Source organism: Panulirus ornatus, chromosome 55 (assembly GCF_036320965.1).
Source record: "Panulirus ornatus isolate Po-2019 chromosome 55, ASM3632096v1, whole genome shotgun sequence".
NCBI classification, from domain to species: Eukaryota; Metazoa; Arthropoda; class Malacostraca; order Decapoda; family Palinuridae; genus Panulirus; species Panulirus ornatus.
Window position 1 is genome coordinate 24,698,043 of NC_092278.1, and position 13,171 is coordinate 24,711,213.

Consider the following 13,171-nt stretch of genomic DNA (forward strand, 5'->3'; position numbering starts at 1 on the left):
TGAGGCCAGCATTGTGAGGAATGGCTTCCTCCCAGACCCAGATGATGATACACGTGTGTTTGTTGTCGTGCGTCGAGGTAGTGATGGTCGCGTTGAGCCAGTGTGTGTCGTGGTGCCTGCTGGACTGAGGTCGTACTGTGTCGTGTTATGGCGTCATGACGACCACGGGCCCACCCGAGGTGCGGAGCTGGGGTCGGCCAGCATGATGAAGCCCCTCAGGTCTCAAGTTAGTTTTAGTAAGGAGCGAAACTTTACCTTCCGCCGCAAGACTGATAGTTTCAGGGAGAAGAAGGATGACGAGGTTGACAGAGATAAGGATAAGAGTAAAGGTAAAGATAAGGAGAAGAAGGGAGGAGATGCTCACCAGATTACCTCCGCCCTGGCCTCCTCCCTGGCTGCCACTCTCTCTCCCTTCTCTTCCTTCGTCTCCTCACACTCCCCCAGGGGGAGTCGCAAGCCCTCGCCCAGCCCCACTTTCTCCCGACGTTCCAGCCCTCCCTCGCCCAGGGTGCAGGAGGCAGCCCCCCACCCGCTCCTGCCGGTGCCAAGGACCAACTCCTTCTCTCATAGGAACGCCCCTCAGCCTCAGCATCCTAAGGCTCGCACCAACTCCTTCAACCTACCGTCCTCCTCCAGGGGTTCTGGAGGCTCGCCCCGGCCCTCGAGCAGCCCCAGCCCCTCACCCTCGGCCTCCAGCCCCTCCCTCAGCCCCACCACCAGCCGCTCGGACAGCTCCTCCTCCGTCAGCGACGAGGACGGTGGGGGCCAGCAGGCCAGGCTGCCGCTAACAGGATGCCGACCCAAGATTCGAGTCTCGTCAGAGGACGATGACCTCCTGGGGACCACGTCTGGGGCGGAGGAGGGAGGCACAGCACCAGGGCAGGACAAGGCTGGGGAGGAAGAACACGAGGAGAAAACTCCCCCGGGGCCAAGAGTCCTCCCCTACAGGATAGAGGAAGGTTGGCAAACTCACCATTCCACAGACACAGTGGCCAAGCATAGGTAAGCCTACCCTCCCTCATACTTCCGTTTTCTGTTTTTAGAATTTTTTTTGTATGATTAATGATAAATGTTTCTTGCAAGTTGATAACGCTTGAGTTACCAGTAAAGTAACTGTCAGTCATTTATAACGTTCACCCGAAAAGCTTCAAGTTTCACGTACTTTGACCTTCCATACAACAGATATTAATGTTTGAGCATATTGAACTGTCTGGGACGTAATGAAGGTTGTTTACTGCTGACCATCTTTCGCCCCAGCAAGTGTAACACCAGTCTCGTCCAGAGATGTGATTCAGGGTGACTTGTTGTGTTGCAAGACGTGTGGCAACACTAGGATGTTCTTGACCTGCTGGGTAGTCGTCATTCTGTGTTGCTTCATATAATGGTCATGTAACTGTACTCATCATCTGCTCGTACATGACTGGAAACATGTGTTTGTCAAATATGATCGGCGGCATCTCGTAATTTCCTTATATATATATATATATATATATATATATATATTATATATATATATATATATATATATATATATATATATATATATATCTTTCTTTCAAACTATTCGCCATTTCCCGCGTTAGCGAGGTAGCGTTAAGAACAGAGAACTGGGCCTTTGAGGGAATATCCTCACCTGGCCCCCTTCTCTGTTCCTTCTTTTGGAAAATTAAAAAAAATAATGAGAAGGGAGGATATATATACGTGTGTGTGTGTGTGTGTGTGTGTGGTCATGTTTGTAATGACTCCTATTTTTGTACACAATGATCACTTCCATCTTCCAACATATGCAAAGTGAATAATGTTAGTCGGTTTGGGTCACCAGGTTGTTGTTGTAAACTGATATACGAGTCCAGATGTTAATGATTGGTATCTATGATGTAATTTTCTATGTTATCATAATTTTATCTAAAAGATCCCTAGAATATAATAAATCAATTGTTTAGAATTTGATGTCCTTAAAAAGTGTAGGATCTGGTTTACATTTTGATCCTTTGTATCTTTAGAATTTGAAGAGCCAGATTTCTAGATGAGTTTATCGTATATCTAAAATGTGATGAATTACGTCTTTTGATTTTGATGATTAACAACTTTAGAAAAAAAGGTGTTTAGATTTAGATTATCTATATCTGCAGGATTTCATGTATAATGTACCTAAATATGATCATTGATATACTTAGAACTTGATGAAACACTTGTTTAGATTTAGAACATTCATATTTTTCTTGAATTTTGATGTGTGTGTGTGTGTGTGTGTGTGTGTGTGTGTGTGTGTGTGTGAAACCCTGTATAACAGAGAGATCTGTGGAGAGTTTACCAGAAGCACTTATCCTGAGTGAACTTTAAGGTTACCTGTAGTGTACCTGAAGATGTTAAGTCTTTACTGCAATGATGATAATTTATCTTCAGTCATTCTTACATTATGTTGATGCCTCATGTTCTGCAGTACTGGTCAATATATGATTTTTATTTCCAACTTACATAAGTTGACTCAGATTAAAGAAATGTTCTCATAGTTCTGACTATAATTTCTGTATTGGCTGTATCATCATAAGACAGAGGGACAGTATACATGGTAGATGTATAAGATGTATGTATCACTTGTTTAGTTTACCATGTGTATACATCTGAGCCTCGACATATTACACGCGTAGCCTCCCTCTCCCATCTCCTCGTTATGGTATTTGAGAGAGGCTGTTGGAACTACCAATTACCCTGTTAGGAGCAAGACCCGCACGTTGTTTGTGTGTGTGCATTAGTCTGTAATTACTTAAATATTGATATATCAAGACTGGGTCTCTCAGTGTCGTATGGTTTTATTGCTGGTAAGCAACATGTTGCCACACTTCATTGTGAGAAGATAGAAAGAAAATTCAGTTTTCTGAATGAAGTCTGAAAACAGTTTTCACTCAATTTTTTTTTTTTTTAATTTGAATGAATATTCTTCCGTCGTATATCGTACGTCAGGTAGCGGGGTCGCTAATTGGGGTCCCGTGGGTGTCGTAAGGGAGCCCAAAGTGTCGTACCGCTCCAACTCTGGTTCCCCATTACGCCAGATATACTTTTATCCTCTTTTTTTTTACATGGAGTATAATGATAGTGTTGTGGGGCGGTGCTGGCCGGGTATGTGTGCAAGGACCTGTTTGTGGTTGTAGCCCAGTTGTAGAGAGAGAGACATGATACATAACTGGTTTTTATATACAAGTTGCAATCTCTTAGGAGTACTTGTACCCGGCGGGTCACGTTGGGGGAAGGATCTGTCTTCCCGACGTGTCACTGTCGATCTTAGAGCTGGGAATCAGCCTAGCCTGGTGGTAGGGTTCTTTCTTCCTGACGTGTTGATGACGTCATTGTGGGTTGCTAACGGTCGTGTTTATGACGTCACTGCTTAGGGTTGTCAACGGGCGTGTTGATGGCGTCATTTGTTAGCATTACTAACGTTGTTGATAACGTTGTTGATAACGGGTGTTGATGATGTCACTGGTCAGCATTACCAACGGTCGTGTTGATGTCACTGGTCAGTATTACCAACGGTCGTGTTGAAGACGTCACTGGTGAGGGTTACCAACGGTCATATTGTCTGGCATATATCTCTCCGGGGATCACTTTACCTGGCTGCTGCCATGCGCAGCTCTCTCTCTCTCTCTCTCTCTCTCTCTCTCTCTCTCTCTCTCTCTCTCTCTCTCTCTCTCTCTCTCTCTCTCTCTCAGAAAGTTAAGTGATGTAAGCAGATGATTGTCATGTTTATACTGAATATAAAGGTCATAGATGATAGCACCATAGAGAAGTATACAAGAATATATAGACAATAATTTGCTTATGAAAAATGATTCTATGTAGATATACATAACATAAGAGGTGATTTCACACGGATTTTAGCACATCAGAAATGTTTTCTGTTGAATTTAAATAAAACTTTGATATAAAACTATGATGTTATGCATAGTGTGTTGTGGAACCATTATGGCTCAGTTATCCTTACATATGTAGTGAGTAACAGACAGTTTTAGTGGCCCGGGGGTAGACAGTGTCTAACATATAGATGATGTGTCGTATATAGACGAGAAATGTTAGCCCATAGATAGTTAGATGGTTCAGTCCACATATAGACAGAATATCTGTTCCATAGACAGAAGGAATGTCCTTCCATAGACAATGTCTCGTCCATAGATGGAAACAAATTCAATTTTTCTCTTTTTTTTTTCCAGGTAAGAATGAGGATGATGATGACGTCATTCTTGGAGTCGGTATTTGGAGTAAGTCAATCTTTTGTTTTGGAGTTGGTGAGTCATGATTCATAAGGACATTTATGATGGTAGTATGATACCCTACAAATCCCCATTAATGTATATATATATATATATATATATATATATATATATATATATATATATATATATATATATATATATATTTGTTCACCGTTTCTCACAAAGCGGGGTAGCGCCAGGAATACAAGAAATGGCCTCACTCGCTGTCATCCACCTTCTTGCTGTCATGTATAATGCAACGAAAACAGGGTCGTGTATCCACATGAGGCCCCACACACCTCTCATTAGCTTCCCCAGACCGCTTCGTGTGCACTGGTGTAACCCATTAACAGCACGTCGCCCCCTTTATACCACATTTCTAGTTCGTTTTATCCCGTGCACTTCTTCGTAGTCCGCCTCTCCTTATTCATTGTGTCTTCATTATCAAACCATTTATGACGCTGTCTTTAACCGTCTCAACCCTACACTTGTTACTGCCACACCTCCATCTCTGTGTTAGATCTGACACGATCGACCTTCCTCATACCACCTTCCGTCCTCAAGTATGTCATCTACAACACAGTCACCCGCGTCTGTACGACAGTGCTAGACTGTGTCATCTTATGAACAATAACTCAACTTCTTCCTTTCACACGGCGTCCCAGACTCAGGCACCAACTGCTACAGTTTCTCCCTCCAGTCTGCCACCAGAGCCGTGCCATCAGTAAACAGCAGCCGACTCACCCACCTTCCAGGATCTACCTGAACCATAACATAACTCGTCTGTGTAACACCCTGACGGTCACCGCCCCAGCCATACACACAGGAACCTACCATGACGATACCACTACCTCCTGACGTAGGCCCTCCACCGTCAGAACACATGAAGCCACTCCCCCCCGCTGGTACACACGTCTGATTCTCGTGATAGATGAGACTCGTCACGTTGTTGTTGTTGTTGTTGTAGGTTTTCTACATGTCAGTTAGACCTTCCATGAAGCACGACAGTCATCCCGGTCATGATGGCCTGTCGGTACTCCGCTGACTGATGCAGCCTCCACCTTCCCCATCACCACTTCCCTCCCTCCCTCCCTCACACACACCTCACCAGGTACACTACACTCAACAAACGCACATCCGGAAGTCAAACGCTCATCTCCCCCACCCTCTCTCTCTCTCTCTCTCTCTCTCTCTCTCTCTCTCTCTCTCTCTCTCTCTCTCTCTCTCTCTCTCTCTCCCTCTCCCAAATGCACTCCGCCAACGCTCAGATGCCCCACTGTAAGACCTCCGTCCACTGGTAGTCCTAAGTAACCCGTTAGCAACACTGGCACAGCCTGTGTTGAAGACTTCACCTGTGGTGTCGTCTGACACAGCAACACACCTTTGACACGCTCCTTCTTCACTTTCACCAACCCCTTATATATATATGTGTATATATATATATATATATATATATATATATATATATATATATTCCTCACTACAAATGGTTATTACAGTATTTACCTGCCTTACTGTACATGGCTGGTGTACTATATATCACTGTGTCTGATATCGCTCACAGTCATTCTCTAGCTCTGTCTGTCTGTCTGTCTGTTTTAACAAATGTAGTGATTAAAAAGATGAAAACATCCTGTTGGAAAATCTGTGTAGGTATGGAGTGTACCATACAGAACAGACTGGCTGATCAAACTTATATCTCTCCTTGTGAAAGCAGTAAAGAAATATCAGAACATTGTGCAAATATGTAGAACATATTCTACAACTATGTAGGACATTCTACAACTGTGTAGGACATTTTACAACTATGTAGGACATTCTACAACTATGTAGGACATTCTACAACTGTGTAGGACATTCTGTAAATGATGTTAGCTTCATACATGTCCTGCAGTAATAAAGGGGAGGACAGTGTGCAAGTGTTAGACATTCCCAGATCACAAGGCTAGCAGGAGATTGGTTGTGTGTGCCCAGGAATGTACTAGCAAGGATTAGATTCGCACATGATTGGGTAAGACGGACTGGGAGGGGCAGATCAAGGCTCTGTGTGCCTTATGTAAGGCTTATCTGTTACTCAGTATCGAAGTTTCGACCGTTACTCTTCCATGATTGGAGAACGACTATACCTGTGTTGACGCTCCAGCCTGCCAGCGTTCACTTGCACGGACGCAAAGTTGTGGGAGACTTGTCCTGCTGTGACGAGGTAAGGAATGCTTCGTGAGGCAGTGTTGCTTAGTTCACCGGAGGCAGTAATAAGCTGGCTATTTTTTTGAGTCAGTTTATATCTTAGATCGTCTCGGTCTTCAGTAAGCAGGTGGATGGACTCACGTGTCGCTATCTTGTGAGTCAATAGTCACTTTCGTATTTCGTAAATCGCTCGTCCAAGTTTTGTCTTATTATTTTCTATGTTTTCGGAAGGTGTGACCAAGGCTGAAATACGTGACCAGAAAGTTAGTCTTGTGCTTAAGGCAGTTGTCAGGTCACCTCCAGGATGGTCCAACGAGAAGCATTAGGGAATGATGTGTGTCAGTCACTACATCAGGGGAGCCATAATGTAGAGTTTGCGTAGGTTTACACAAGACTGTCTACATCAGAGAGACACTGGACGAGGCTGGAAGCTGAGTCATACAGTTTTCGTTGTCTTAGATAAAGCTGTACTGATTGAAAACATAGACTTCACAGGAATAGACATATTTAAGATATAAACATGACAGACATAGATGTATTGAAGACATATACCACAGACGTAGGCATTTAGTCTCCTGGTAGCACACAAGAACCGTTCCAGTGTTGCTGCTGAAGCCCAGGCATCACCTGAGGAGGGAGAGATGCATTGTGGCAGTCTGCATGAAGAAGCTGCTGCTCCTGTAGTTTACTCTTGTACTGCAAGAATCCACCTAATGTTTTCCAGAGCTTCAGATGAAACAAAGGGAATGTTTGTATTATTCTTCCAGGCACCTGGAAGCTTTCCTGGAATGCCATAGACAGCAGAAATGCCTTACATATGACGATAGAACCAAAACTTAAAGAGTACCGTACGAGTAGAGACGACAGAAGCATCTTACGAGTGAAAACCTGTAGAACATGTGAATTTCATAACATAAGAGACACCAGCAGAAACCACACACACACACACACACCTATCCAGTCTTACATATAGTAATGGAAAGTGTGTGGATGATTTCATGTGTCCAAACTGTTGCTCAGAAGAGCCATATAGATGGTTGTGAGAACCTTACAACCCCGTGACACAAGACAGGTAGGTGTTATGGGTGAAGCGGGGAACCTGCACACCTGAAGACTGGAAGTACACTTTGTACACTCTGGATCTTATCAAGTTCTTGACGGAACTTTCCATTTAACGAGGAACTTCCACAGAAACAAACGCACGTCTCATGAATCATTCCACCACGAGAATGTTGTGAACGACTTGAGCGTTCCACTGGTGACCATATGAGCACATGACACCGACCTAGGAAGGTTATACGTCACATCACAACGTCATGAACAACAGACACTCAGCAGGAGGACACACATCATCCCAGACAGACCCTGCAGACACCAGCCACACACATATCAGGTCACCAGACAGTAAAGGGGGAAGGCGGGAGGTGTAGAATGAGTGCGGGTTATCCTGCCGTACCTGACCAGCGCCTCCCTCCCTCCTTGTGTAAGCCACCAGCAGGAGGACACGACCCTCGGGTGTGACGTCTGCGTTATCGTAGCTTCCTCCTGCTAGGTGCTGCCTGAACTGTGTGTCCGTCTGTCGTCTGTGTCGCCTCGCCAGGTGCTGCCTCCCTCATATCTCTGCATGGTGGCTGGTCGTCTCTCACTCCTCGAACTTCTCATTATCTCCCCTCTTTCGTGTGTGTCCCCCACACTCCCTTGAGTGGCCCTGGCGCGTATCTCTCCCCTCACCGGGGCTTCTCCCACCATTCATTGTCTCTTATCTCTTTCCCTTCACCAGTCTCTGCCTCTCTCTCTCTACTCTCTATCCTTATCTGGTTCCCAAGGCTTTCCTCAGTGGACCTACTTCCTTCTCTCTCCCATGTTTCCTTATCTCCCCATATTCCGTACCTCCCCTTACTCCTTATCTGCCTAGCTCATTCCCTATCTTCCCTTCTCCCTGTCACCCGTGAGCCACTGGTGCAGGACACACCCTTTCTGCCTTCCGGTCCAGCCGTGTTTCCATGCGACGGCCTGAGGGTCTGGAAAGTAGGTCAGGTCGGGGGTCAGACTGGCCTGGGAGGAAGATCCTCTCAGTTCCAGCTCACACCTGGCTCGGTGCTGGAAGGTCTGCCTTGGTCGGTCACACTGGAACAGCAGGGACGCCGTCGCCTGGAAGTTCTTGTACACCTTCACCAACTGGAATACTGATGGAGGATTGTTTGTTGATGCTTGAAATACTTAGACTGATTAGGAAAAGTTGATATTGGTGGAGTTTTGAGGTTTGTGATTAGAGCTGTCATTTCCTGCTCTTGGAATGACGTGGAAAGTTTCCAGTACCTGGAACTGCACGAAGTCTTGACACGATAGATACATTTGCTGCTGCCAAGAAGTCCTCAACCAGTTACCACAGGTGTGTTTTCTTAGTTGTTGTGAGTTTTATTTCCAGTATTTTACATTGTTCCGAGAAATTCGAGATTCCAGCAAGATTCCAGTACCTCAAAAACCAATTTTTGTCACTGGAACTTTAATCGAACTCCTGCCTTGTCTTGTGTAGTTAGTAATCGCGGTTTTAAAGAGGATTTTAGATTCTGTTTTTCTGACAGGCGTTTGAAAATCTGGGAGCAGATGGAGGGACAGTTTTGTTTACCATCGTTGAAGGTTGAGGAGTGAGTGAGTCACTTTCCTGGAGTGACCACGTGAAGTGTTGCAGGGAGGTCGTGGTGGAAGACGTTCCCTGTGTTGATCGTTCCCTCGTGATTGAGAATCGTTCCAGGTCATCACGGCCGCCCTGGTACTTGGCTGTCCTGGTACTTGGCTGTACTGGTCCTTGGCTGTACTGGTCGGGTCTTGGTCAGTCATCCGCTGCGCTACACACCTGTGTCCCACACTTGCCTGACCTTTATCCTGTGTATAACATTCTCGGTCTCTCTCTCTCTCTCTCTCTCTCTCTCTCTCTCTCTCTCTCTCTCTCTCTCTCTCTCTCTCTCTCTCTCTCTCGTGCCAGAGAGGGACCAGCCAGCTTCCCTGCCAACAAGAGGTTCCTTCCTAATTACGTAAGCATCTGCAAGGCTGTATAAGGTTGACCCGTGTTCACAGTCTTATGATTACAGGTACAACATGATGTCATTACAGGTACAACATGATGTCATTACAGGTACATCACATTACAGGTACAACATGATGTCATTACAGGTACAACACATTACAGGTACAGCATGATGTCATTTGAACTGTCTTTCACAGCTCAACATGGTTATTAGGGTGATGGCTTCCAGATGAAGTACATAACGACAGTTTAATAATAACTTGGTGTTGTTTACCTTCGAAGATAAAGAGACACTTGCACGTCCAGATTCCGTCAAGAGGTTCCAAACTTCCGTTGGTGATCGTCCAAAACCTTTATGCGACTTCCAGAAGGTTTGGTTGAGGACAAGAACCTCAACTCAACTCGTACCGCTTTTGCAACACTTTTATTGTAACACTGATTATTGAACTTGTGTATCTCTTGTATGAACGTTGTTCTGAACTTGCGTGAACTTTATAGTACGAATATTGAACTTGAGGAAATGATTACATCAAGTATGTTGTGTGTGTAGGTTGGTGTGTGTGTGTGTAGTGTTGATCAAGTGTGTTGTGTGTGTGTAGTGTTGATCAAGTGTGTTGTGTGTGTGTAGTGTTGATCAAGTGTGTTGTGTGTGTGTAGTGTTGATCAAGTGTGTTGTGTGTGTGTAGTGTTGATCAAGTGTGTTGTGTGTGTGTAGTGTTGATCAAGTGTGTTGTGTGTGTGTAGTGTTGATCAAGTGTGTTGTGTGTGTGTAGTGTTGATCAAGTGTGTTGTGTGTGTGTAGTGTTGATCAAGTGTGTTGTGTGTGTGTAGTGTTGATCAAGTGTGTTGTGTGTGTGTAGTGTTGATCAAGTGTGTTGTGTGTGTGTAGTGTTGATCAAGTGTGTTGTGTGTGTGTAGTGTTGATCAAGTGTGTTGTGTGTGTGTAGTGTTGATCAAGTGTGTTGTGTGTGTGTAGTGTTGATCAAGTGTGTTGTGTGTGTGTAGTGTTGATGCAGCCACAGTATTGGCAGGTTGCTGGTTGGCTGGTAATATCGATCCGTCGTCATCGTCCAGGAAGGTCGTTACCTTATCCAAGCGGTCAAGGGTCAGGCGGGCCGGGCAAACACTACCTCTGACAACCTTTCCTGAAAGCCTTTACCCTGCAATATCCCCCCCCCCCCCCCGTGGTGGGTGGGGGGGGGGGGGTGTAGAAACCATTACCCTACGCTGGGTGGCAGGGGAGGGTGGCAGTGTGTGTCGTGTTCCAGCCGACGCCAGACGCTTCTGCCTTCGGGTCTGGAAACTTGTGTTACGCGTTTCTTCATGATAACATGTGTTTGGTGTCTGCAACTTATTAACAACTGTAAACAACAACTGTAAACAGCAAATGTGAACATGTGATGAGAGGGTATTACTCGCTGGTTTGGCCCGTGTCTGGAGTACTGGAAATGCCACCCTCACCATTGTTGTACGCTGTGGAGACACAATGACTGGGGAGGGTTTGTAGGGTAGACCTTGTGATAACCACGACACACACAACCACTGGACTACAAGTGTTGTTGTGTGTGAACATGGAAGTCCTGGTGGAACAGTCAGAGCCTGAGGTTCGTGTGTGTGTAGTCATGACCAGGTGTCGCTTGTGTGGCTATGTAAGTATGACACCAGCTGGTGCTGGAGCAAACTGGCTTGTTTACCATGTTGACACACAAGTTCACAACGAAATGTTCAAGACTTACCACAAACTCTGTAATGTCAAATGTATGAACTTAACATTCATTTTTTTTTTAATGAGGTGTTTTTGTTATGGTGTTATGTATGCATGAACATTATACAAGGAATTAAACCTTAAATTTCATTTACAAATTGGAGATTGCCAACTGTGATTATTGAACGATCATAAATTTTGTATTTTAGATTTTCCTAATTAGGGAATAAGGTCAGACTGAAGGCAGATGTGTAATTACTGATTGGGGGAACGTTAATGGCTGTTAAGGCATGAACTAGGTTGTTTCAGGTCATGTGTGAACTTTCATTCTCTCTCTCTCTCTCTCTCTCTCTCTCTCTCTCTCTCTCTCTCTCTCTCTCTCTCTCTCTCTCTCTCTCTCAGCAGGACATAGTAAGAGGTTGTCTGAAGGACTTGTGGTACAGTATCCATTACCATCAAGGACCGAGTTGTGGAGGGTGGCCCCCCCCCTCACACACACACACACACACACACACACACACACACACACGGCTCGAGAACCTTTCATCTTGCTTCTTCTTCCCTCCTTCCTCATGTACTCCATCCTTCTAGATGCTCTAGCTAGGTCGTGTCCAGAAGTAGGTTGTCTTCCTCCATCAAGTCCTCACTCGTAGATGCTCGAGTCTTCCTTCTTGACCATTCTTCCCTCTAGATACTTTCTCCTCATCTAGACCTTTCCACCCTCTTGATACTTTTTCCTCCATCTAGACCCCAGCTCCTACCACAGGAACCCCCCCCCCCCTGCATTGCCAGACTGCATGTGTAGTGATGTTGTTATCTTCTATGTTATACTCTGGCCTTCAAGATACTCCTCCTTCTTGACCCAGTCTTCCCTCTCTGTACATCATCCCTCTAGGTCCTCCCAGGTCACCCCGCCATCTAGTTACCTCCATCCTAGACTCGTCCTTCTCTGGAAATACATCACATTACGTTCAGGAAGTTTGTTGTGACGATACGTATACTACGTATATGACCATCATGTCTTTCCTCACGTAAATGTTTGTGATGATGAACGAAAAGAAAGAAAACTGGTTTGATATTTGTATGTTTAAGAAGGTCAGGTCAGGTCATGTGTTGTGGTGATCGTATGTATGAAGGGTTGGTCAGGTCAGGTCATGTGTTGTGGTGATCGTATGTATGAAGGTCAGGTCAGGTCATGTGTTGTGGTTATCATACGTATGTGTTCTTGGGCAACATCCTGGGCGAGAGTTCCCGCCACATGTCTCCGCCAGGCTGTGCGACCTCTGTGACGTCACGGGGCTGGCGGGGACCCAGCTGGGTATATATAACTGTGCGTCTCGGCACGACGCCATTTTTGAACGATTTTGATCATGATTTTTAAATATCTTTTGTGCGAGTTATTTGATGGTGTGTATGTGTGTGTGTGTGTGTGTGTGTGTGTATGTGTGTGTGTGTATGTGTGTGTGTGTGTGTGTATGTGTGTATGTGTGTGTGTGTGTGTGTGTGTGTATGTGTGTGTGTAATCATGAAGATAATAATGATAATTATAATCACATGAACACACCAGCGACGGATTCCACGTACAACTTGACCCTGGTTGTAGCCCGCTCATCTACACCAGTAGACTCCGTTGTACGTCCGTCCGTCCGTCCGTCCGTCGTACGTACGTCGGACGGACGGAGACTCGTATCTTCCTGGGCGTCGCGAGATGTTCATTCCACGAATTATTTTGTTTTCGCCATTTTCACCAGTGACCTACAGCAGGTCCCCCCCCCCACCCCCCCACCTCCCCCCCTGCACGACAAAGCCCCAGTGTCAGCGAGGGAAGACCCCCCCACCCCCCCCCACCCCCCCACCGCCGCCATCTTGGCCGCTCTCCTGCCGTTTGTGTAAGCCCTCTATCCCCCCTCCTCCACCCCCCCCCCACCCCCGTGCTACAGGGTCGGTCATGACGTCATAGGTCAGCAGGAAGCGTGACTTGCGTACGGGTTAGTGAAGAGTGCG

General features: G+C 45.7%; 1 protein-coding gene across 6 annotated transcripts in view; it reads left to right on the forward strand.

Annotated features, from left to right (window-relative positions):
* The window catches only part of Lmpt (four and a half LIM domains protein limpet), a 316,740-nt gene that overhangs the window by 84,557 nt on the left and 219,012 nt on the right, over window positions 1-13,171 (forward strand). The window contains exon 2 of one of the 6 annotated variants that reach the window (XM_071693228.1): window positions 1-1,002. This exon is cut by the window's left edge and continues 151 nt beyond it. The exons of 4 other annotated variants lie outside the window; for them this stretch is intronic. In XM_071693228.1, the coding sequence (XP_071549329.1) occupies window positions 203-1,002 (800 nt within the window). In that variant the 5' untranslated portion in view covers window positions 1-202. Of the gene's footprint in view, window positions 1,003-11,094; window positions 11,112-13,171 lie in introns of those variants that run through there. One more of the 6 variants, XM_071693233.1, reaches the window with a different exon arrangement.